This window comes from Scyliorhinus canicula, chromosome 1, assembly GCF_902713615.1.
Source record: "Scyliorhinus canicula chromosome 1, sScyCan1.1, whole genome shotgun sequence".
NCBI lineage: Eukaryota > Metazoa > Chordata > Chondrichthyes > Carcharhiniformes > Scyliorhinidae > Scyliorhinus > Scyliorhinus canicula.
Window position 1 is genome coordinate 17863664 of NC_052146.1, and position 25298 is coordinate 17888961.

Consider the following 25298-nt stretch of genomic DNA (forward strand, 5'->3'; position numbering starts at 1 on the left):
CTCTTATTTTATGACTTAACATTTTGTGACTACCTTGGTAAACGCCTTCTGGAAGTCCAAATACAACACATCAACTGGTTCCCCTCTATCCACTCTCGTCCTGTGTTCTAGCTCCGAGAGAACCATACCTCACAACATTAAAAAAGCTAAATCAAGTTAGTTAAACACAGTTTTCCTTTGTTTTATTGGTTTCACTTAATTGACCCACACTTGCCCGAGCGATTGTTAATTAATTCCCATTGCTGTGAAAAATTCAGTACAAACAACCAGCACTCATCACTGACATGAGGCTAGTTTGAATGGGATACCGCTGGAGACACTAGGCACAGAATCGTATCATGTTTTTTCACAGTGTCAAGCTCAGACTGAGAACCGGCGTGTAGTTCTCCAGCTGCACAGAGCAGTTTTCTCTGTAGATCTTGAGCCTAAGTAAAAAAAAAAAGTGGGCGGGGTTTGCACCATTACTTTGGAGGGGTGGGGTGGGGCGGGGCCGGCTCCTCATACTCAGTTAACTCCACAGAGATTGGGGCATCACCTTTAAAGGACACTGAAGTGGAACTTGCCATCATAATGAATGGTGGAGCAGGCTCGAAGGGCCGAACGGTCTTTTCCTGCTTCTGTTTTCTCTGTTTCTATGTAAGGTCCCACCACGGAGGTATTGGGGACTCCTCCGCCCACCACCCAGACAATCACCAGGGGCTCTCCGCGCCCTCTCCCACCTCTCATCACCGCGGAAGTATCGCTGGCATTGCCCCCCCCCCCCCACTGCCCACTCCCTACGTACCTGCAAGTTCACCCCCACCCCTTAGGGCTGCCATAAGGGCCTGCCCGGCACAGCTCCCTGGCACTGCCCCTTGGCATAGGTTGACTATGTCTGGGGGGGGGCAGAGGAGCCCCCAATACCTCCGTGGTGGGAGGTTACATAGAAAATAGAAGCAGGAGAATTGCCAGTGTCACAGTGCCAGTCCCTCACCGCCCCCACCCCCCCAAAACCGCCCCCCCCCCACACGCTGGGGCTATACTTACCTTTGTGCTCCCGGAGGGATCTACTCGACTGAAACTCATCTTTCAACGTCTGATGTAAACCTTGCTGATGTATCTTCGCATCGGCAAAGTTTGAATATTCTGTGAGGCAGGGCGGGTGGGGGGGGGGGGGGTGGAGGGGGGGGGAGGGGGGAATCATGTGGCAGGGATATTTATTGAAATCTGTTAAAATTAGCTTCTCGCTCTTTGTGGGCAATAACCTCGTGACATCACGAGCGAGGGGCATGGAAAATCGATCTCTCTTTGGAGGGAATGGTGTTACTCCACGCTCTCCGGATTCCCCGCCCACGTCACCGTTCTTTCTGACAACGAACAGAAGCTGTTGTCACCCCAGTGAGTCCAATATAGTGTAAGGGGACAATACCCTCAGCCGGTTTCCTCCGGGTGTTCCGGTTCCCTCCCACAGTCCAAAGATGTGCAGGTTAGGTAGATTGGCCATGCTAAAGTGCACTTAGTGACCAAAAAAGGTTAGGAAGGGTTATTGGGTTACGGGGTTAGGGTGGAAGTGAGGGCTTAAGTGGGTCGGTGCAGACCCGATGGGCCGATTGGCCTCCTTCTGCACTGTATGTTCTATATTCCATGTTCTGCCTCTCCAAATCCACCAATATTGCCAATCAAAGAAATGGGAGGCAGTGTCATTACTTTAAGTGTCATGAGAGTACTAACTTTCCAATCAAAAAATAATGAGTGACTATAAATGATCAATCTGCAAATACATCCAATCGAGGATGTAATTCAACTATTTAAAAATGCATCAATAAAGCACCAATCTCTGAAATTGCACATTTAAGGATGCAATTTTGGGAGGAACACATTAATTGTTGAGGAAAACAATTTATTGGTTTGAGGCTTGAAAATAAATGAATTTCATTTCAATATTGCTACAAACTTCACTGCAAAGTGTGCTAAGTAGCAGTTACTAACAAATGGATACTTTAAACACAAGTCAATGTTGGAATAAAGCTCTCGTCACTTAACAGATTGGGGGAAAAAATCTATTGTTAGATTGCAAGTCACAGTGTTTGAATAGCAATCCAGCAACCGTAAATTAAAATGCCACCAAGAAGATTGGGAAGTGAAATTCAATAAAACTGGGCTGGTACTATAAACTCTGTAAAAAGCTAATGGAATCACTAATACCCCTGCCATCTCTTCTCGATCCACATGCGACTCCTGTTCACATTACAGTAGTGTGGACCTGAGAGGGGACTGTGCATAATCAGGATTTACAGTTAATTCTGGAATCAAGGCTGTCAGTAACTTCTTTTTAAAAAAATGATTTTTATTCAAATTTTTCCACAACAAACTTTCTCCCAACAATGAAATAAACAAGGCATAGAAAAAACCGAAACAAAAGACCCTCCCCCTATACAAAGCAATAAATTAACTACAAACAAAAGTAACAAACCCCCTTAACAGACCGATAGTCCGCCCCCCCTTCCCTCTCCCCCCTCCCCCTACCCCTCCCCCTCCCCTCCTCCCCTCCCTCCCTCCCCCCTCCCCGCCCCTCCTCCTCCCCCTCCCCTCCTCCCCCCTCTCCCTCCCCTTCCTCCCTCCCCCTCCCCTCCCCCCTCTCCCCTCTCCCTCCCCTTCCTCCCTCCCCCTCCCCCTCCCCTCCCCTCCCCCTCCCCTCCCCCCTCCCTCCCCCTCTCCCTCCCCCTCCCTCCCTCCCCCCCACCCATCCTTCCCTCTCCCTCCCCTCCTCCTCCCCTCCTTCCCTCCCCCTCCCCCTTCCCCCTCCCCTCCCCTCCTTCTCTCTCCCTCCCCCTCCCCTCCCCTCCTTCACTCCCCCTCCCCTCCCTCCCTCCCCTCCCCTCCCACCTCTCCCCCTCCCCTCCCCTCCCCCCTCCCCTCCCTTCACTGTTGCTGGGTCAAAAATCCAGATTCTTCAGCCGAACAGCATTCTGGTTGTACCAGTCTACAACACCTGCAGCAGGTGGAGAATGGAATTCACCGTATCAGAGACTAATTGCTGACGGCGGGACTGCATCGTGTGCGTTCTACGGCCCCGAAAGTGTCGCCGGTCCCGGAGCGATTCAGGACATCCTAATGGGCTGGCTCCGGCGCATGTGGAACTAGTGCAGTTGCACCAAACGCTGGCATGTGACTTGCCGGGGTCGGGATTGGTACTCGAGTGTCTGACAAGCTGATGGTTGGATACCGGCACTCACCCCTGCTGGCAGGGGTAACGGTGGCTGGTGCTACCCATGCCAGCGGTGCACTTTGTAACCCTTGCCCTGTGCCCTCCTGTGGGCATCCTCCTTGGGTAGACCATGTGATGCCCACCCCTGCTGGGTGCCCGGAGGTGGGGGGGTGGGGGTGGCAGGTGATCCTCCGCCACGGTGGGCGGTAGTGAGGTGCGCGGCTGAAGGGCTGGCAATGCCAGTTTGTGCCGGGACACCACGGGGTGGGGGGGGGGGGGGGCTTCCCAGCCCAGTTAAGGGTGTTGGAAATAAGTAGAACAATAAGACATTGGCTTTAGCTTATTAAATTCTTGCAAATGCTGCAAAGCAAAGGCTTTGGAACAGATTTTCTAAATGGTGATGTGTGAATGTGTTCCACAAACAGACCCGACTTGGCTCTTGCAGGTTTTTCTGAAAAGCAATTTGAAGAATTCGGCACTGCTTATCCACAGGAAAATGGATCAGAAAATTCAGATTGGAGTCCTTGGTGCCGAGGTGACAATGCAGCTGTCTCTTTCATCCTCAGTAAGAAGTCTTACAACACCAGGTTAAAGTCCAACAGGTTTATTTGGAATCACTAGCTTTCGGAGCATAGCTCCTTCCTCAGGTGAAATGGAAGGAGCAGCGCTCCGAAAGCTAGTGATTCGAAACAAACCTGTTGAACTTTAACCTGGTGTTGTAAGTCTTCTTACTGTGCCCACCCCAGTCCAACGCCGGCATCTCTACATCATGGCCTTTCATCCTCAGTCGAGTTTAAACCTAAAGAGGCTTTAGCGATGCTGTTTCTAACATATCGTTGAACACGGTAATTTAGTCTCCATGAATTTTACCCAGGGATTCTTTAAGTACAAATTATATGTCATCATCATTTGGTCCTTGAAGCCTAACCCACACCTGATAGCGTGTAGTCAGAATTAACAAAAGTCCACATTTCCAACCTTCTATTTTCCCACCAATAGGCAAGGTAGTGATTTGAAATAAAGATTGTTTGCAGTTGGATTTAAAATCATGAGGAGATAGTGGAATAATGTTAGCATCACTGGACTAATAACCCTGAGGCCTGGGCTCCAATCTCACCATGACAGGAATTTTAAAATCTGACATGTAAAACTGGTCTCCGTAATGGTGATTATAACATGGGCCGGTTCAGCTCAGTGGGCTAGACAGCTGGTTTGGAATGCAGAACAAGACCAGCAGTGTGAGTTCAACTCCCATACTGGCTTACCCGAACAGGTGCCGGGATGTGGTGACTCGGGGCTTCCCATAGTAACTTCATACTTGTGACAATAAAAGATTATTATTATCATCATGGTGGAATCATGGGATCATAGAATCCCTACAGTGCAGAAGGAGACCATTCGGCCCATCAAAAGGGCACTCTGCCTAGGTCCAGTCGCCCACCCACCCCTCTGTCTCCCCGTAACCTAAACTGCCTGCACATCTTAATAATAATAATCTTTATTGTCACAGTAGGCTTACATTAACACGAAAATGAAGTTATTGTGAAACGCCCTTTGGACACTAAGGAGCAATTTAGCATGACCAATCCACGTAACCTGTACATCTTTGGACTGTGGGAAGAAACCGGAACACCCGGAGGAAACCCACGCAGAAATGGGAAGAAAGTGGGCTTGGGTAGGGTTCTCTATCCAAGAGCCGGTGCAGACTCGATGGGCCGAATGGCCTCCTCTGCACTGTAAATTCTATGATTCTACGATTCCACACCGACAGTCGGCCAAGGCCGGAATTGAACCCGGGTCCCTGGTGCTGTGAGGCAGCAATGCTAACCACTGTCATTGAAAATCCCACATTATTTAGGGAAATAAATTTCATCTCCTTACCTGGTTTGCCTTCCAGCTCCACAAAAATGTGATTGACTCTTAACGAACCGTTCTTGAAGTGGCCGAGCTAATCATACAGTTCAAGGACACATGGGATGGGCACAAAATGCTGACTTTGCCAGTAACGCCCACATCCCACAGAACCTAAAATAAATGTCCTATATAAAACACTCGGATACCACAGAGTTGGTTTTAAATTTCTTTATTTTTCCCCAAATATTTGCACTTTTTCCAAAAGAGAGTACAATTAGCAAGACTGATATTAATTAGGTTTTAATTCAGTTATGAGCACTGAGGACATCATTTTCAATCATCACTACACCCAGGACAAACAATCAGTTTTGTTTACATCCTTGTCGGCTGAGCTCGGCTAGTCTCTTCGGAACAGATTGATTCTGTCTGGCTGTGATTCTTTATCTAGGTTTCACTATGCAAGTGTTTCAGGCAGCTGTGCGACCCGCAGTCTCAGGTCGGAGATTCTGGCGAAAGGAAATACAGCATTAGAATCAGTAGTCAATAAAATGCCACACTGAGAACAATGAGAGCACTATTTTAGTGCCTGAGTCACATCCACAATAGCTTTCAGATATTAAGAAATCCCTTTCGTGCCCATCTGCTTATGTCAAAGGACACCGCAGAGGCTGAAGACTTCCACAAAAGCAGAAAATGCTAGTAAACTCTCGGCAACATCTGTGGAGATGGAAGCAGACTTGACGTTCCGGTTCAATGTCCTTTCAACAAAACAGGATGAGGTTGAGAAGGCTGATGGGGGATTTGATAAGGGTATACAAAACCACGAGGGGCCTGGGCAGAACAGATAGGGAGGAACATTGATTTTTCTTTCACGGGATGTGGGCGTCGCTGGCTGGGCCAGCGTTTACCTTCCCCTATTTGCCACTGAGAAAGTGTCGGTGCTTTTTCGAATCACTGCAGTCCATGTGGTGTAGGTACACCCACGGTGCTGTTAGGGAAGGAACTCCAGGATTTTGACCCAGTGACAGTGAAGGAACGGCGATATATTTCCAAGTCAGGATGGTGAATGACTTGGTTGGGAATTCCAAGGTATTGGTGTTCTTGGTGATAGATGTTGTGGGTTTAGAAGGTGCTGCCGAAGCAGCCTTGATGAGTTCCTACAGTGGGTCTTGTAGATGCCACTGTGTGTCGGTGGTGGAGGGATTGAATTTTTAAGGTGGTGAATGGGGTGCCAATCAAGTGGACTGCTTCATCCTGGATGTTGCTGAGCATCTTGAATGTTGCATATGGTCATTGACTGGCACTTAAATGGCAAGTTACATTCATGCCATAAATCAGCCGGAGCTTGAATATTAACCAGGCCTTTCTGAATTTGGAGATGGGCTGCTTCTGTATCTAAGGAGTTGCGAATGATACTGAGCATTGTGCAGTCATCAGCAAACATCCCCACTTCAGACCAATGACGGAAGGAAGATCATTGATGAAGCAGCTGAAGATGGTTGGGCCTAGAATTCTAGCTTCTGGATGGAATACTCTCCATTTGCCTGGATGAGTGCAGCTCCATCATAAGCTCAGAAGTGGGGATGTTCGCTGACTGCATAATGCTCAGTACCATTCGCAACTCCACAGATAGTGAAGCAGTCCATGTCCAAATGCAGCCAGGCATGGTTAATATTCAGTCTTGGGCTGACAAGTAACATTCGCACCACACAAGTGCCAGGCAATGACCATCTCCAACAAGAGACAATCTAACTATCACCCCATGACATCTAATGACATTACCGTCGCTGAATCCCCCACTATAAACATTCTGGGGGTTACCATTGACCAGAAACTGAACTAGACTAGCCATATAAATACTATGGCTACAGTAACAGTCCAAAGACTGGGAATTCTGTGGTGAGTAACTCACCTCCTGACTCCCTAAAGCATGTGCACATTCTACAAGGCACAAGTGCTCCACTTGCAATTCAGCCTTTGGGATGCAAAAGGTTTTCTTGAATAAAATACCATTTTTGGAGATGGTTTCACCACTGATGAACTTGTTCAGGTTGATACACCAATGCCCAGCAATCCAATTTGCCTTGTTGATAAAGTTCTTCACACCGACTAAACCGGACTGATCTAAACCTTTGGCTCGGGGGCCATATTTGCATATTTTCCTCACTCACAGGGCCAATGAGCAAATTTCAGAAAGATGGTTTAACACAACAATAAATACAATGTTAAATATAAGTTGAGGTTTTGAGGAAAGAAACAATTGCTGTGCAAAATTATAGCAGAGTAATAGCAATAAATCGTTAAGTTAAAACAGATTAAACAGGGGGGGGGCACAGTCCAAAGATGTGCAGATTAGGTGGATTGGCCATGATAAATTGCCCTTAGTGTCCAAAAAGGTTGGGTGGGGTTGCTGGATTACGGGGATGGGGTGTGTCATAATATCTACTCATGTATATAATGAGATGCAGACAGGCAATGATTGACACATAGGATGACCAATGAACACACAACACAGAACAACCAATCACCAGACAAGACACCACCACTATAAAGCCCACAGGGCATTAAAACTCCCGCTCTTTTCGGGACCCAGACACTGAGACAGTCAGAGTGCACAAGTCAGTGGACATTATTGCCATGTGGTAGCTAGTAGGTCTGGTCGAGCCAGTAAGAGGTCGTCAGTAGGATTAGTAGAGTGTCAACCCACAGCTGAACATGTACAGAAGTTCATAGTTAAATAAAACCGTGTTGGATCACCTCCGGTGTTAGACGTTTGTTTCTAGTTTCCCTGCATCCAGTTGCAGTCAATGTCGAACCAACCTGCCAAACACATCATGGTACCAGAGTGCATTGATCCTGCCGAACCTACCTCGAGTGAATCTGCAACGACCAGCAAGCGTCCATCTAGCGACATGGAAAACATCCAGCCTCCTCCACAGCTCCGCATCTCCGGCAACCTCGCCGCCAATTGTAAGATCTTCAAGCAAAAGTGTCTCTGTATATCGAGGCCTCCGACCTTGAGACAGCATCGGATGGAAGGAAGATTGCGCTATTTCTCTCAACCGCGGGGGATCACGCCATCCACATCTATAACTCGCTTACATTTGCCGATGGCGAAGACAAGACAAAGTTCAAAACAGTCCTGCTAAAATTCGACAGCCCAACGGATCCCGATGCTGATTGCCTCGAGTCTCCATATCGGGTGGGCATCATAACCACACGCGAGCTGGTCGCCACTGCACCGGCAACCCGCCTTTCGATCCTCAGTGTGGATGCCAGCGACGAGTGGTGTGCTGTCCTCACAGTCAACCAGGCTCGGATCCGATTTAAACTGGACACCGGCGCGTCTGTGAACCTCATATCGCAGTCAGATCTCGACAGCATCCGTGACCGACCCAGCATTCTTCCACCAGGATGCCAACTCCTTGACTACAATGGCAATGCCATAGCTGCCAGTGGATCGTGTCAGCAAGGGGTATCTCACAAGGAATTCAAGGCAACTTTATGATTCGAGATCGTTCGGCCTGACAGGGCGTCCCTGCCTGGTGCTCGCGCCTGCAAGCTCCTGAATCTGGTCCAGTGAGTCCACACCATGTCCACGACACCGCCGCAATGCCAGCAATCCCACCTGTCCAAGTGCCGACGTCTCCTGCTCCACCTCTGCGGCGATCGACCAGGATTCGTCGCCCGCCTCAAAGACTGAATCTATAGACTTTACTTTTGTCAATTTTGTTCAGTTTGCTCTGTATCTGCACGATAGACACCTTCCCATGTACATATGTTCGTTAACTCAACACTTGTACATAGTCAGGCATGTATATACCTTCATGTTCCATAAATTATTTTTTTTTAAAAGGGGGAGATGTCATAATATTCACTCATGTATATAATGAGATGCAGACAGGCAGTGATTGACACATAAGATGACCAATGAACACACAACACAGAACAACCAATCACCAGACAAGGCACCACCACTATAAAGCCCACAGGGCATTGAGACTCCCACTCTTTTCGGGACCCAGATACTGAGACAGTCAGACTGCACAAGTCAGTGGACATTATTGCCATGTGGTAGCTAGTGAGTCTGGTCGAGCCAGTAAGAGGTCGTCAGTAGGATTAGTAGAGTGTCAACCCACAGCTGACCATGTACTTCATAGTTAAATAAAACAGTGTTGGATTATCTCTGGAGTTAGACGTTTGTTTATAGCTTCCCTGCATCAAATTGCAGTCAATGTCGAACCAACCGGCTTAACACACCAGGGTGAAGATGTGGGCTTAGGTAGGGTGCTCTTTCCAAGGGCTGGCGCAGACTCGATGGGCCGAATGGCCTTCTTGTGCACTGTAAGTTCTATGGGCGGAATTCTCCGCTCCCGGTAAAGATCGGGAGGGCCGTCGTGAACTCGCTCCTCGCCCCCTATTCTCCCCTCACGGCGAGGCTAGGAGCAGCGCTCCGTAACTCTCGGCCGTGGGGGCGTCGCGGCAGGAATGACGCGGCCGGCGGGCCTAATGACGTCAGCCGCGCATGCGCAGGTTGGCCGGCTCCAACCCGTGCATGCGCGGCTGACGTCATGATGCTGATGGCATGAACCTGCGCATGCGCGGTGGCCGTCTTTCCCCTCAGCCACCCCGCAAGATGTGGCGACTTGATCTTGCGGGTCGGCGGAGGGGAAATAGTGCGTCCGATTTGGAAGCCGGCCGAGCTCCCCTCCCGAGCGCAGTCTTTCCTTTCTAGGCCACCTACAAGCCCCAAACGGGCTTTTCACTCCCGTTTCATGACGGCAGCGACCAAGTGTGTTTGCCGGCATCGTGAAAAGGCCGCGAACGGCAGGCTGCTCGGCCCATCCGGGTCAGAGAATCGCCGTTCGTCGTAAAAAACGGTGAATGCCGATTCTTCCGAGCGGTGGGGGGGGGGGGGGGGGGGGGGGGGAGAGAGAATCACGGGGGGGCCCAGGGGGGCGTGAAATTTGTCGCGGGGGCCCTCCCGCGATTCTCCCACACAGCGTGGGGAGCAGAGAAACGCGCCCTATGATTCTATGAAGTAAGTAACAAAAATGACCAATCTGTGAGGGGCAGTGTACATGTTGGTCTACGATAGTGACAGCAAATGAGAAACATGAGACTGGGCATAAGGCAAACTCACCCCCCCCCCCCCCCCCCCCACCTCTATCTACCTCTGCTACCTCTATCTTGGGGACATACGTTTAGCTTTATTTTTTAGTGGGCCACTCCCATAGTGCGTTGGGGCTTGGGGGGGAATCGGGGGCCGCGTCGGGGTCCTTGGAGATTGGGACACCATTGGGAACACTGGTGGCGTTCTATAGTCATGTGTTTCAGGGCACTGCGCGCGCCGGGAAACACGTGGCTAAATGCACTCGCTATGGGACTTTGTTCTCGTTTAGTTGAATCACGTCCTTAGCTAATTGTGATTTAAGCAATGGTTTAAGGAACATATCTACTACTTTTAACAAAGGGTCTACTGTACTTGTATTTCCTCATACTGAGCCACATCTTCGAGAATTTGCATTGTGCCCTCTCTGATATCTATACCAATACTGCACAGAGTCTTCTAATTGAGTTCTAATTAAGGTTTCATGACTCATCATTACCTCCTGATTTTTTAAAAATCTCTCTTTGCCTCGTGAGATATAACCAATGATCCTATTAGCTCCTTTCCCCAAAAGTCTGATCAATCTGAGATGCTGCCTTTAACGTCTTGTAATCCTGCACCTGCAAATCCCACTGCACTTCCACAACATCTTGATCAGTCATTAAGGCGTCATTCATAAAAACGCTCCATTGGCAAATAACTTGCATTGTGCACTGTTTTTGTGAGAATTGGGATGCACATTTATATATGCATTGCGACAGGAGAAATCATCTTACTGGCCTTGACTACATTGAAATCAGCAGTGGTGTAAAAAGCAATTATGTGCCCTTACAAACAATCGTGTTTTCAGGCAAAAGTCAGCCACTTACCTTACTCTTTATCTGGCTTGGCCAAGTATTTCATCATAACAGTATTAATGTTGACAGCCGCTGACTCCTCTTTGGGCCTTTTCTCCCTCTCTGTATTCAAGTCTTCATTTTCCGTCACTCCAGCAAATGATCGTTCACCCGTTGACCTGCGAATGCCTGGGCGGTTTTTGATGCTATCCGCGCTCTTGTAAGAAATAGTCGACCCAGAGGATGAAGAGGAGTCAGACATATTAGCAAGGGCCTCCTCGTCTCCTTTCGACATGCACGGCCGGACTGCCATGATCTTTTTTAACGGGGTCAAACTGGCTGAATTGGCAATGTCGGCAGTGAGAGGACTGGGGTCCCGCTGCCTCCCCTGAGTGCTTGTGTTTGCAGACGGGGACCTTCGAATTGCAGGAAGAATATCACTGTCGCCATCGTCATCCTTTTTCCGCTCATAACTTAGGCTTGGAAGCTTCCAGGTTGAAATTTCTCCTTCTGTATCTTCATTAGGAAGGCCGCCGAATCTTTTGCTTTTAAACACGATTGGTTGACTGCCAAGAACCTCATCGATATCTTCTTCTATCGATAGCTCCAGCCACTTCCGCTGAGGCTTTGGCCGAGAAGGGATCGCTTCATCCGTTTTCCTCACAGGGAGGTTTGGCTTTGGCAAGGTGGCCCCAGAACAATCACAAGGTTCGACTAATGTCTCAAATGAAACACACCGGTTTCTTTTGGTTGTGGCAAAAGATTCAGGCACTTCGCCGCTGATTGGTAGAGATCTGAGGCTGGCTGAACGGACTAACCCTGCCCCTCCTCGATGGCTGGCAGGAAAGCCTCGAGCCTCTGAAAGACTCTGAGTCTCGAATCCCAGCAATGAATCATCATCGTCGTCTCTAATGGCTGGGCGTTTTCGAAGTGATGAGATGCCTGCCGTCTGGTAAATAGGCAGAGAGGAACTGTCGTCCATTTGGAGCCCATTCAGTTCTCGCTCCCCGGCGCGTTTCCTCCTTAACTCCTCCACAAATTCGGACAAAGCCACCGAGGAACTGGGGGATCTCTCCTCTTCTGGAGAAGACCTTCTTCTCGCGAGAGCTGCAGGTCGGTCAACTGCTGTCTGCTCATGGATCTTCCCAATTTCTCGACTTCTAAAGCTCCGCATGCTCACCGAAGAGCCTGGCCTGCTGATATTGTGATCGACACCATCCCTGCTAAATCTGAGGGAAAAAAAATATTGACAAATCATTTCAATGGACGAGTGTTCAAGGAATTCAACATCTGCTCCTTAAAGATGAAAGAAGGAAAACATTGTTGTTTGTGATGCAACCAAAACTAAAGTGGCAGTAATGCTTGCAAAATGTTGATAACCAAAATTAATTGACCGCCCATCTCCAGGTGATGGGTAGCAGAGGTGTTACTTTTCCCATCACTGGGAACATTGCAAATCACAGAATCGCAGAAATACACAGTGTAGAAGAGGCCCCTCGGCCCATCATGTCTGCACCAATACATGAAAAATGTACGACCTATCTACCTAATCCCATTTGCCAGCACTTGGCCCATAGCCTTGAATGTTATGGGGTGCCAAGTGCTCATCCAGGTACTTTTTAAAGGATGTGAGGCAACCCGCCTCTACCACCCTCCCAGGCAGTGCATTCCAGACTGTCAGCGCTCTCTGGGTTAAAAAAGCCAAACCTCCCTCCTACCCCTCACCTTGAACTTGTGACCCCTTGTGATTGACCCTTCAACTAAGGGAAACGGCTGCTCCATATCCACCCTGTTCATAGAATTTAGAATCATAGAATCATGGAATTTACAGTGCAAAAGGAGGCCATTCAGCCCATCGAGTCTGCACCAGCCCTTGGAAAGAGCAACCTATTTAAGCCCACGTCTCCACTCTATCCCCATAACCCAGTCACCCGACCTAATGTTTTAGACACTAAGGGGCAATTGATCATGGCCAATCCACCTAACCTGCACATCTCTGGACTGTGGGAGGAAACCGGAGCACCCGGAGGAAACCCACAGAGACACGGGGTAGAAAGTGCAAACTTCACACTGACAGTCACCCGAAGCAGGAATTGAACCCAGGTCCCTGGAGCAGTGAGGCAGCAGTGCTAACCACTGTGCCAACGTGCCGCCCCTAATAAGGTAGAAGAAAGTAAGAGAGAAATATGGAGCAAGGATCTAATTTTATTTTTAAACATGGCCCATGTGATAGAAAAAGGCAAAGAATTTAGCAGAGGGATGAGAACTGACTGTAAATGAAGCAGAGCCTCAGGTGACTGGCCATGGCTGTAACTCTACAGAGTCAGTCCACACAGCACTGAAATGATCAAACCAACCTCGACGTGTAACTCCTGCATTAGATTAAAAAAAGCAAAACTGGCAATGAAGCTGCAATAGCTTTACTGACAAACCAATAGGTGAGTGAAATAGAAGCAAACATTGAGGCACTATCTAAGTTGCTCTAGCGACCCAGCATAAGGGCCTCCGTTTATGCTGTGACAGTTCTATGATTGTATATTTAACCAGGTTAATGTCCAACATTTTGTTTCAAACACTAGCTTTCGGAGCACTGCTCCTTCCTCAGGTCCCCGGAGATTCGCTCGCGCGCGATTTACGCGGTGCGGCTGGGGGCCATTGCCAGAGGCCCACCCAGCGATGGTCCGGTCCCGACCGGATGAATTCCCGGCGGCGTGGTTCTAACCACGTCTGGCTGGTCGGGACTCTCGCGCAGCGGCTGCTGACTCAGTCCGCGACCGCGGGGGGGATCAAGTACCGAGGGGGGCTTTATGGGCAGCTGGGGTGGCGATCGGGCGGGTTAGATGGAGCGGCATGGGGCAGATCGTTGGGACCTTCTATGTTGGTCGAGGACCGCCGGCTGAGTCCGCCACCACGTTCGGCATGGCCACTGCAGGCCGCCGCTGTGCGCATGCGGGGACTTGGAACCGGATGTGCGGGAGCCTGTATCTGCAGTTAAAGCTGCAAGAAGCACTCCAGGACCCTGCCAGCCCCCTGCAGGTAGGTGAATAGGTCTTAATTTTCTAAAGGAAAGTCTGGCGTGAAACGCCAGCATTTTTACGACGGCGTGGGGACATAGCCCCATTTTTGGAGAATCCAGCCCCCTGATTCTGTACATTCCTGCATTTTGAAGTTGAAAGGAGTATTAAGGTTGAAAGAGAATGGGCGGAATCGTCCCCACAGTGTACAGGGTGCTAACTGAGGTGGGAAAACCGTCGTGTGGGTCTCCAGCTGCACAGCCGAGCTTTCTCTCCGGACTTTAGTGCACTCTTGTGCAAAAACAAAACATCTGGGGCGTGGTTTCCCCCATCACGGGAGCAGGGCGGGGTCTGGTAGAGTCGGCAGCACCGGCCCCAGAGATCGGGGAGCCATCTTTCAATGAGCATCCCAATCAGCATTGAGCAGAAACGTAGCCCCCCCCCCCAGACATGGGGACACCCCCAGAAGAATTGGGGTACCCTCCCCCATAAGCATCGGGCAACCCCCCCCCCCCCCCCCCCCCCACACCCACACCACAACACAGGCATCAGGTCACCCCCGCACTGCCAGGCTGGCACACTGACTGGGAATTCCCCCCCCTCCACCCGGGTCTATACTGACTCATGCGCCTTGCCGGGTTCCCCTCGACAGCTTCAGCATCGCCGTTTCCGCACGCAGAGAAAGCCAGCTGAAAATCCCCCCAAAATTCCTTGAAGGAAACTACGATAACAAATTGAATGGGAAATGAGGGAATTGCACTTTCCAAGAGCTGATGACTGAAAGCTAGTGTAAAGGCCAGTCGTATTGCAGCTCTGCTCCATTCAGGGAAAGCTCTGCAGGCACAGATGGCTCGCCTGATTGAGATCGGATGGTCTGTAATCTGTGAAATGAAATCCAATTTCTCTCTCAAAAAGGCTTCAGAGGCTCTGAGTGCTCCCAAATTGCAGTAACCCAAACTTACTGTTTTGCACAACGGTTCTATCCCAATCAGCAGGCATTCAGTGAAATCACCTTTCAATAATCTTGAAATAGGCCCATGCATGCCACATGCTATGTCTGACTTCAGAAGCTTGCACCAAATGTTTCTAAATCCTCGCTACACAAGACCTTGAGAATGGTTGACGGTGGGAGTGGATGGAGTCAAGATTTCCAGCGCTCACACTGACTCCTGAGCTTGAATGTGATTGGTGTACGAAAGCATCCTTCGTGCCTTGCATTTCATAGAATCCCTACAGTGCAGAAGGAGGCCATTCGGCCCATTGAGTCTGCACCGACCCTCTGAAAAAGCACCCTACCTAGGCCCGATCCTCCCCCCCCGCTAACCTATCCTCGTGACCCCACCTAGGGGGCAATTTTAGCACGGCCAATCCACCTAATCTGCATATTTTTGTAATGTGGGAGGAAACCGGAGCACCCGGAGGAAATCCATGCAGACACGGGGAGAACGTGCAGACTCCGCACAGACAATGCCTCGACCACTTGGAAAGCACTTCCATAGTGAGATTGTTGAGAATTGTACAGTCCCCAGTCAGAGGACGGGGGTGGGGGGGGGGGGGGGGAGGGGTGGGGGGGGGGGGAGGGGGATTGGGGGCATGCACATTTTTGCCCATTAAGAAAGCACTTTGACTAGAAGCCGCTCCTTTTGGTAAAGTTTTCCTCCTCTTCTGAAAGTGTAATCTTTGATTCAGCACACCATTCAGTGGAGCAGCAACATCATAATGCTGATCTAATAGAAATCAATGGTGCTCTTTTTTTTGGGCCAGGATTTCCAGTTGTGTTTGTTTAGATGGTATTGATTTGATCTCATTGACGTGCAGGACTGATTCTAACAGGAAAGTTCAATGCCGAATACAACCTGGGGCTGCAGTGACTTGAAACCACACACACACACACTTACATACACACACACTCAGCTCCTCAGTGTGAGGTCTCAACCCTCGCACAACATGTCACGGGTGGAAGGGGACAGAGGTAGTGCCTACCTAGAGCAGTGAGGGCTGACGCTGCCCGCTGCCGATGCCCTGGATAGACTCCCAGCCACGCTGCCTCCTAATGTGGGCGATCGATCAGCAGACAATCCCAGCCGTGACCTGGTCCCAACGCTAAGGTCGACGCTCCGAAGGGATCCCATGCTTGATTGGCTGTCACTGCTTTCAATAGAAAGAGAAAGAAAGACATGCGGAGTTACAATCAATGACATTTACGTTTGATCCAAATCCACCTTCAAGTTCGCTCGGCAGGGGTGGCCTGGAACTAAAGAATGATAAAATACCAAACAAAATCAAGCAGAATATATTCATTATTTCTGCCATTCGGTATGTGGTGGGAAGGACAAATAAGGGGGAGTCAGGCACTATACACATTTTCCATCAGAAAATTTCAGAAGCAGAAGCCAAAATCTAAATGCTGGTATAAGGGGAAACACAGGAATTACACATAAATGCAGGAGCACAAGGAGTAGACCATTCAGCCCCTTGAGTCTGCTCTGCCACTCGATAAGATCTGATTGTCACCTTTAATTTCTTGTCTGAACCCCATAACTCCCTTTCTGATCAAAAATCTCTCGAACTCAGCTTTAATTATTCAATGGCCCAGCCTCCTCTGCTCTCTGGAGAAGAGAATTCCACAGACCAGCAACCTTCAGAGAAGAAAATTCTTCTCATCTCCACCTTAACTGGGAGACCGCTCATTTTTAAACCAAGGCCCTGTAGTTCTAGCCTCCTCCACAAGGGGCAACATCTCTTCAACATCCACCCTGCCAGGTCCTCTCAGGAGCTGACATGTTTCAATAAGATCACCTCTCATTCTTCTAAGCTACAGTGGGTACAGGCACAACCTGCTCAAGCTTTCCTCACAGGATAACCCCTTCATCCTAGGAGCCAGTCATGCACACCTTTTCTGAATGGATTCAAATACAAGTAAGTAAGGAGACCAAAGCTATACAAAGTTAAATTGACTGTAAATTTCTCGCTCCCGACTCACAGGCAATGCTGACGGAAATTCTCTGCAATTTGTGAAAATGGAAATTTTTAAACATCTGCTTGTGAGCCTACCATTCCCCTGCCAAGATTTCCAAAACAGCATTAAAAAAAAACATATTCCTGACAAGTCATTCTGAACACAGAACACAGCATGGAAGCCTTCCCTTAATGAAGCAAAAACACACAAGTGCTGAGTGTTGGACGAAAGGGTAAGGACTGTTGCTATCTAAAAGGAGAAAGGATGGCAAAATGGGATTGATTGTCAGAACTGGAAATGGACTGAAGCAATTGAACAAAAAGCCTGTTATCATCCTGTGCGTCTCAGGTATGGTAGACATAGATCTGGATTTACACATGAGGCTGGAGGCTAGACTGTTTCTTGAATATTAGGCTAACTTTACAGACTCAGCATGAGGCTTCACATAGAACTATCTCTCTATGCTTTATTATGTGATTTTATGTCACTGATGATGTAGACTATGGGGACAATCTAATCAAAAAAAACAGAATCCATTCTGGGAAGGATTAGAGCGGGGGGGGCTGTTGGGTTACTGGTATAGGATGGATACGTTGACTTGAGTAGGGTGATCATTGCTCTGCACAACATCGAGGGCCGAAGGGCCTGTTCTGTGCTGTACTGTTCTATGTTCTATATGAGGCGTCCAGAATCATAACCGGGTGAAGCGCCATTTTTGAAAAGTAGAGAAAAAGAGGGCTAAAGGCAGGATGCCGCCGGGGGAAGCGCTGAGGTATATGCCGCACGCTAATTGGTTACAACCGGGACTATTAATTTATTATGCGGCCCTTTAAAATTGTGAATTTCTGAATGTGGCCCTTGCACGGAAAAGTTTGCCCACCCCTGGATTAGAGGGATCGTTCCTGGCACTTGTGGTGTTGGGAACGTCGTCAGTATCTAATGACACTCTGTTTATTTTGGGCCTTACATAGATACATAGAAGATAGGAGCAGGAAGCGGCCTTTTGGCCCTTCGAGCCTGCTCCACCATTCATCACGATCATGGCTGATCATCCAACTCAACAGCCTATTCTGCTTTCTCCCCATAGCCTTTGATCCTATTCACCCCAAGTGCTATATCCAGCCGCCTCTTGAATATATTCAACGTTTTAGCATCAAGTACTTCCTGTGGTAATGAATTCCACAGGCTCACCACTCTTTGTGTGAAGAAATGTCTCCTTATCTCTGTCCGAAATGGTTTACCCTGAATCCTCAGGCTGTGACCCCTGGTTCTGGACACACCCATCGTTGGTAACATCTTCCCTGCATCTACCCTGTCTAGTCCTGCTAGAATTTTATAAGTCTCTATGAGATCTCCCCTCATTCATAGAACATAGAACGATACAGCGCAGTACAGGCCCTTCGGCCCACGATGTTGCACCGACATGGGAAGTCAAAAACTAAAGGCCATCTTAACCTACACTATGCCATTATCATCCATATGCTTATCCAATAAACTTTTAAATGCCCTCAATGTTGGCGAGTTCACTACTGTTGCAGGTAGGGCATTCCACGGCCTCACCACTCTTTGCGTAAAAAACCTACCTCTGACATCTGTCCTATATCTATTACCCCTCAATTTAAGGCTATGTCCCCTCGTGCTAGCCACCTCCATCCGCGGGAGAAGGCTCTCACTGTCCACCCTATTTAACCCTCTGATCATTTTGTATGCCTCTATTAAGTCACCTCTTAACCTTCTTCTCTCTAACGAAAACAACCTCAAGTCCATCAGCCTTTCCTCATAAGATTTTCCCTCCATACCAGGCAACATCCTGATAAATCTCCTCTGCACCCGTTCCAAAGCTTCCACGTCCTTCCTATAATGAGGCGACCAGAACTGTACGCAATACTCCAAATGCGGCCGTACCAGAGTTTTGTACAGCTGCAACATGACCTCATGGCTCCGGAACTCAATCACTCTACCAATAAAGGCCAACACACCATAGGCCTTCTTCACAACCCTATCAACCTGGGTGGCAACTTTCAGGGATCTATGTACATGGACACCGAGATCCCTCTGCTCATCCACACTGCTAAGAATTTTACCATTAGCCAAATATTCCGCATTCCTGTTATTCTTTCCAAAGTGAATCACCTCACACTTCTCTACATTAAACTCCATTTGCCACCTCTCAGCCCAGCTCTGCAGCTTATCTATGTCCCTCTGTAACCTGCAACATCCTTCCACACAGTCTACAACTCCACCGACTTTAGTGTCATCTGCAAATTTACTCACCCAACCTTCTGTGCCCTCCTCTAGGTCATTTATAAAAATGACAAACAGCAACTGCCCCACAACAGATCCTTGTGGTACGCCACTCGTAACTGAACTCCATTCTGAACATTTGCCATCAACCACCACTCTCTGTCTTCTAGCCAATTAGCCAATTTCTGATCCACATCTCTAAATCACCCTCAATCCCCAGCCTCCGTATTTTCTGCAATAGACGACCGTGGGGAACCTTATCAAACACTTTACTGAAATCCATATACACCACATTAACTGCTCTACCCTCGTCTACCTGTTCAGTCACCTTCTCAAAGAACTCGATAAGGTTTGTGAGGCATGACCTACCCTTCACAAAACCATGCTGACTATCCCTAATCATATTATTCCTATCTAGATGATTATAAATCGTATCTCTTATAATCCTCTCCAAGACTTTACCCACAACAGACGTGAGGCTCACCGGCCTATAGATACCAGGGTTATCTCTACTCCCCTTCTTGAACAAAGGGACCACATTTGCTATCCTCCAGTCCTCTGGCACTATTCCTGTAGCCAATGATGACATAAAAATCAAAGCCAAAGGCTCAGCAATCTCTTCCCTGGCTTCCCAAAGAATCCTAGGATAAATCCCATCAGGCCCCGGGGACTTATCTATTTTCACCGTGTCCAGAATTGCCAACACTTCTTCCCTACGCACCTCAATGCCATCTATTCTAATAGCCTGGGTCTCAGCATTCTCCTCCACAACATTACCTTTTTCCTGAGTGAATACTGACGAAAAGTATTCATTTAGTATCTCGCTTATCTCCTCAGCCTCCACACACAACTTCCCACCACTGTCCTTGACTGGCCCTACTCTTACCCTAGTCATTCTTTTATTCCTGACATACCTATAGAAAGCTTTTGGGTTTTCCTTGATCCTACCTGCCAAAGACTTCTCATGTCCCCTCCTTGCTCGTCTTAGCTCTCTCTTTAGATCCTTCCTTGCTTCCTTCTTCAGAACTCCAGCGAGAACAATCCCAACCGAGTCAATCTCTCCTCATATGACAGTCCCGCCATCCCTGGAATCAGTTTGGTAAACCTTCACTGCACTCCCTCGAGAGCAAGAACATCCTTTCTCAGAGAAGGAGACCAAAACTGCACACAATACTCCAAGTGTAGCCTCACCAAGGCCCTGTAAAATTGCAGCAACACATCCCTGCTTCTATACTCGAAACCTCTCGCAATGAAGGCCAACATACCATTAGCCTTCTTTACCGCCTGCTGCACCTGCATGCTTACCTTCAGCGAATGGTGCACAAGGACACCCAGGTCCCGCTGCATACTCCCCTCTCCCAATTTACAACCATTTAGTAATCTGCCTTCCTGTTTTTGCTTCCAAAATGAATAACGTCACATTTATCCAAATTATACGGCATCTGCCATTGATTTTCCCACTCGCCCAACCTGTCCAGATCATGCTGTAGGATCCTTGTATCCTCATCACAATTCACCCTCCATGTGAGGTGGGGTGCGGGGGGCTTTGATGATCTTCAAACTTTGAGATGTTACATTTTGTTCCCTCATCCAAATCATTAATATATATTGTGAATAGCTGGGGTCCAAGCACCGATCCCTGTGGTAACCCACTAGTTATTGACTGCCAATTTGAAAAGGACCCATTAATCACTACTCTTTGTTTCCACTCTGCCAATCAGTTTTCTATCCACCTCAATACATTCCCCCAATCCCATGCGCTTTAATTTTGCACAATAATCTGTGATGCGGGACTTTGTCAAACGTCTTCTGAAAGAACAAATATACCACATCGACTGGCTCCCCCTATCGAGTGTACTGGTTACCGCTGCAAAGAATTCCAACAGATTTGTCAAGCATGATTTTCCCTTCATAAATCCATGCTGACTCTGACTGATCCTGCCACTGCTTTCTAAATGTTCCGCTATAAAGTCCTTGATAATGGATTCAAGCATTTTCCCCACTGCCAATGTTAGGCTTACTGGTCTATAGTTCCCTGCTTTCTCTCTCCCTCCCTTTTTGAATATCAGAGTGACGTGAGCAGGAACAGTTCCAGAGTCTATAGCCTCGCCAAGGCCGCACTCAGCTGCATTTCCTGCACTGAGGGGCTCCGACGAGCGGAGCGCTGATGACTGGAGCTCCTCAGTGCAGGAAGAGATTAGGGGGCCCTGACCTCTCAACATCCCCCGGCAAAACCCCCAGACACCCCCAATGCCCCACCTCACCTGTTGGGAATCATCAAAGCCCCCGCACCCCACCTCACATGGGCAGGGCACCCCGGGCCCGATCCCCACATGGGGTAAATGCAACCCGGGCACCTTCCTGGCAGTGCCACCTGGGCAACCTGGCAGTCAGGCTGGCAACCGGGTGGCACTGCCAGGGTGCCGAGGTGGCAAAAAGCAGATGAGGCTGTAAGCATTCTGGAGTAACATTTCCCAGGAGCATCCAGTGCTGAGTAAAACAAGCATTTTGTTGCTATCGCCCTTCACAGCGACCGACATGTGCGAGGTTGGATTTTCTGTTTTCATAAAGATGATGACGGCACGAAGGAACTGGCTGAACTCTGTACCTGACATGTGCATTGCCCTCTCCTCCTTTGAACCTGATTCAAGTGGATCGTGAGGACCAAGCAAGTTCCCCATTATTGTTAAACGTGAGCGAGCGCGGTGTGTGTCGCGAAGGTCACGCCATTGGGAAAAGTGGGTCCCGGAAAAAAAACACTGAATCTGGGCCTCTTAATGAAAATATGTGCAAATGGAACGAAAAGGGGCTGGATTCTCCCCTACCCGGCGGGATGGAGTGGCGTGAACCACTCCGGCGTCGGGCCGCCCCAAAGGTGCGGATTTCTCCGCACCTTTAGGAGCTAAGCCCTCACCTTGAGCGGCTAGGCCCGCGCCGGAGTGGTTGCCATCCCGCCAGCTGGCATGGAAGGACTTTGGTGCCACGCCAGCCGGGGCCGAAGGGACTTCGCCGGCCGGCGGAAGTCCGCGCATGCGCAGGACTTTCAGCGGCTGTTGACGTCATCCCCACGCATGCGCAGGGGAGGGGTTCACTTTCACGTCAGCGATCACGTAGTCTGCGGCCGACACGGAAGGAAAAGAGTGCCCCCACGGCACAGGCCCGCCCCCCCGATCGGTGGGCCCTGATCGCGGGCCAGGCCACCGTGGAGGTACCCCCCGGGGCCAGATCGCCCTGCGTCACCCCCCAGGTCTCCGGAGCCCGCCCGAGCTGCCAGTCCCGCCGGTAAGGGAGGTGGTTTGATTCACGCCGGCGGAACCGGCATTATAGCAGCGGGACTTCGGCCCATTGCGGGCCGGAGAATCGCCGGGGGGGGGGGGGGGGGGGGGGGGCGATGACTGGCGCGGCGCGATTCCTGCCCCCGCTGAATCTCCAGTGCCGGAGACTTCGGGAGATGGCGAGGGCGGTATTCACGCTGCCCCCCGGCGATTCTCCGACCCGGCGCGGGGGTCAGAGAATCCAGCCCAAGAATTAGCATCCACTTATTTCCATTTATCTCAACCCAGGGTAATCCCCCAGGAACTTGCTTCAAAGCTACAACATGACCAACATTACAATATTGCAACCTGATAGATCGGGAACCTTCACGGTATTTTATGGCTGGTTCCCTTCATGTCTTTTGCTGAATCATTCATGCGTCACCACGCTGTAACTTCTGCTTCCAATTCTGAAAGTATCCAGCCTGACAGCTTTTATGGGCAAGTTTATCCAATTAGTACTAATTACAATCGAGGCATCTTAAAATCAATTTTAGTTTACCAGAGCTAAACAACTGCCAGAATGAACGCTAAGAGCCAGAAGGAACAGGAGCAATTAAATAAGGTTTTTAAGAGCTTGATGGGGGGAGCGATTTAGCAATGAGAAAATAGGTTTGATTACAAAGAAGAGGGAAAATTAAAGTTAATGATACAATAACTAAATGTCCTCCTGCTGTGTTGCTCGTAATCAGTCAGTGTTTATATAAGGTTGGGCGCTACGTCCGGGGTATTGATTTATCAGCATTGAGGTGGCCCAGGCGCCTGTCAGAAATAGGAAGGAGCAATTTTAATTCTACCCAACCAGGCTTTGTGGGCAATTTAACATCTCTGACTCTGTCTGTCTCTCTTTCCCTCTATCCATCTCTACCTCTGGGCAGGCACTGAGGATGTCATCGAGCGGGGTCTGCCTGTTATAACCAGAGGCCAAGACAGGGAAGGCTGTTTTGCCTCTCACCAGGCTAAATCAACAAGAGACTAGAAGAGAGGAGTCACCATCAAAATGGCCAAACAAGGGGTTGGTCACTTAGGGCACAGGTGAGGAGAAATTTTGTCACTCAAATAGTTGTGGATCTTTATAATTCTCTTTCCAAGAGGGCTGTAGACGCAGAGTCCTTGAGTATATTTTTGGACAGAGGTCGATAGAATTTTGGAGACTAAGGGAATTCAGGGATAAGGGGATGGAACGGGAAGGTGGAGTTGAGCTCGAAGGTCAGACATGATTATTGAATGGCAGGACGGGCTCGAAGGGCCTATCCCTACTCCTGTCTCCTATGTCCTAATGACTGTGGGAGGCTCAAAAAAGGAATGTGCACCTTGTTTCGGGTCAGGAGCAACAGGACCCTGGGTCACCTGCCCGAGTGCCGGTGCCGGGAGGAGGGGCTGTCAATGCCCCCCGACCGGCGTGGCGGTGATCCCGCCTCCGCACGAAAAATGGCACCGGAAAATGGGGAAGCCGGAGCACAAGAATCGTGCCCCCCCCCCTCCCCGGGGATTCTCGGACCTGGCGCTGGGTCAGAGAATCTCGGCCTCAGATAGTGAGTGAGATCTGGGCGCAGATCCACAGTTCTTTGAAGGTGGCAACACAAGTAGGCAAAGTAGTCAAGAAAGCATGAGGAATGCTTGCCTTCATTGGACGGCGCATCGAGTATAAATCTGGCAAGTCGTGCTAAGTTGTATAGAACCTTGGTAAGGCCGCACTTGGAATATTGCGCACAATTCTGGTCACTACACTATCAGAAGGATGTGGAGGCTTTGGAGAGGGTGCAGAGGAGGTTTACCAGGATGTTGCCTGGTCTAGAGGGTGTTAGCTATGTGGAGAGGCTGAATAAACTCGGGTTGTTTTCATTAGAAAGCCAGAGGTTGAGGGGTGACCTGCTAGAGGTCCACAAGATTATGAGGGGCATGGATAGAGTGGATGGGCAGGCACTCATTCCCAGGGTGGAGGGGTCAGTCACCAGAGGGCAGAAGTTTAAGGTCCGTGGGGCAAAGTTTAGAGGAGATGTGCGAGGCAGGTTTTTTACCCAGAGGGTGGTGCGTGCCTGGAACGCGTTCCCTGGGGAGGTTGTGGAAGCAGATACATTAACGGCGTTCAAAAGGCATCTTGACAAACACATGGATCGGGTGGGTATAGAAGGATACGGCACAAGGAAGTGCGGAGGTTTTGGCAAATGTTAGTATCATGACTGGTACAGGCTTGGAGGGCCGAAGGGCCTGTTCTTGTGCTGTATTGTTATTTGTTCTTTAGAACATAGAACAGTACAGCACAGAACAGGCCCTTCGGCCCTCGATGTTGTGCCGAGCAATGATCACCCTACTTAAACCCACGTAACCCGTATACCCGTAACCCAACAATCCCCCCATTAACCTTACACTACGGGCAATTTAGCATTACCAATCCACCTAACCCGCACATCTTTGGACTGTGGGAGGAAACCGGAGCACCCGGAGGAAACCCACGCACACACGGTAAGGACGTGCAGACTCCACACAGACAGTGACCCAGCCGGGAATCGAACCTGGGACCCTGGAGCTGTGAAGCATTGATGCTAACCACCATGCTACTGTGAGGCCCATTTTTGGCATGCTACCTTCCTTCCTCCCCAGGAAATTGACACTTCCTATGGTTTTGTTTGGGTGGGGGGGAGAATTCCATTTTGGTCGGCTCCATGACACATTCTCACCCCAGTGTGATAGCAGGAATGGTCACCTCGCTGCAGGGGGGATTCAACTCAACTCCTTGAGGATGAATTAAGACTCTTTCTAGTGACAGCCACATAGAG

At 49.4% G+C, this 25298-nt stretch overlaps 1 protein-coding gene across 4 annotated transcripts in view; it reads right to left on the reverse strand.

Annotated features, from left to right (window-relative positions):
- Positions 1-5254: 5254 nt before the first annotated feature.
- LOC119974608 (unconventional myosin-XVIIIb-like) overlaps positions 5255-25298 on the reverse strand; it is a 390682-nt gene continuing 370638 nt past the window's right edge. For all 4 annotated transcript variants that reach the window (XM_038813932.1, XM_038813847.1, XM_038813761.1 and 1 more), the window contains 3 exons: positions 15985-16152; positions 11021-12216; positions 5255-5547 (listed from right to left, as the gene is read on the reverse strand). In XM_038813932.1, the coding sequence (XP_038669860.1) occupies positions 11022-12216; positions 15985-16152 (1363 nt within the window). In that variant the 3' untranslated portion in view covers positions 5255-5547; position 11021. The remainder of the gene's footprint in view (positions 5548-11020; positions 12217-15984; positions 16153-25298) is intronic.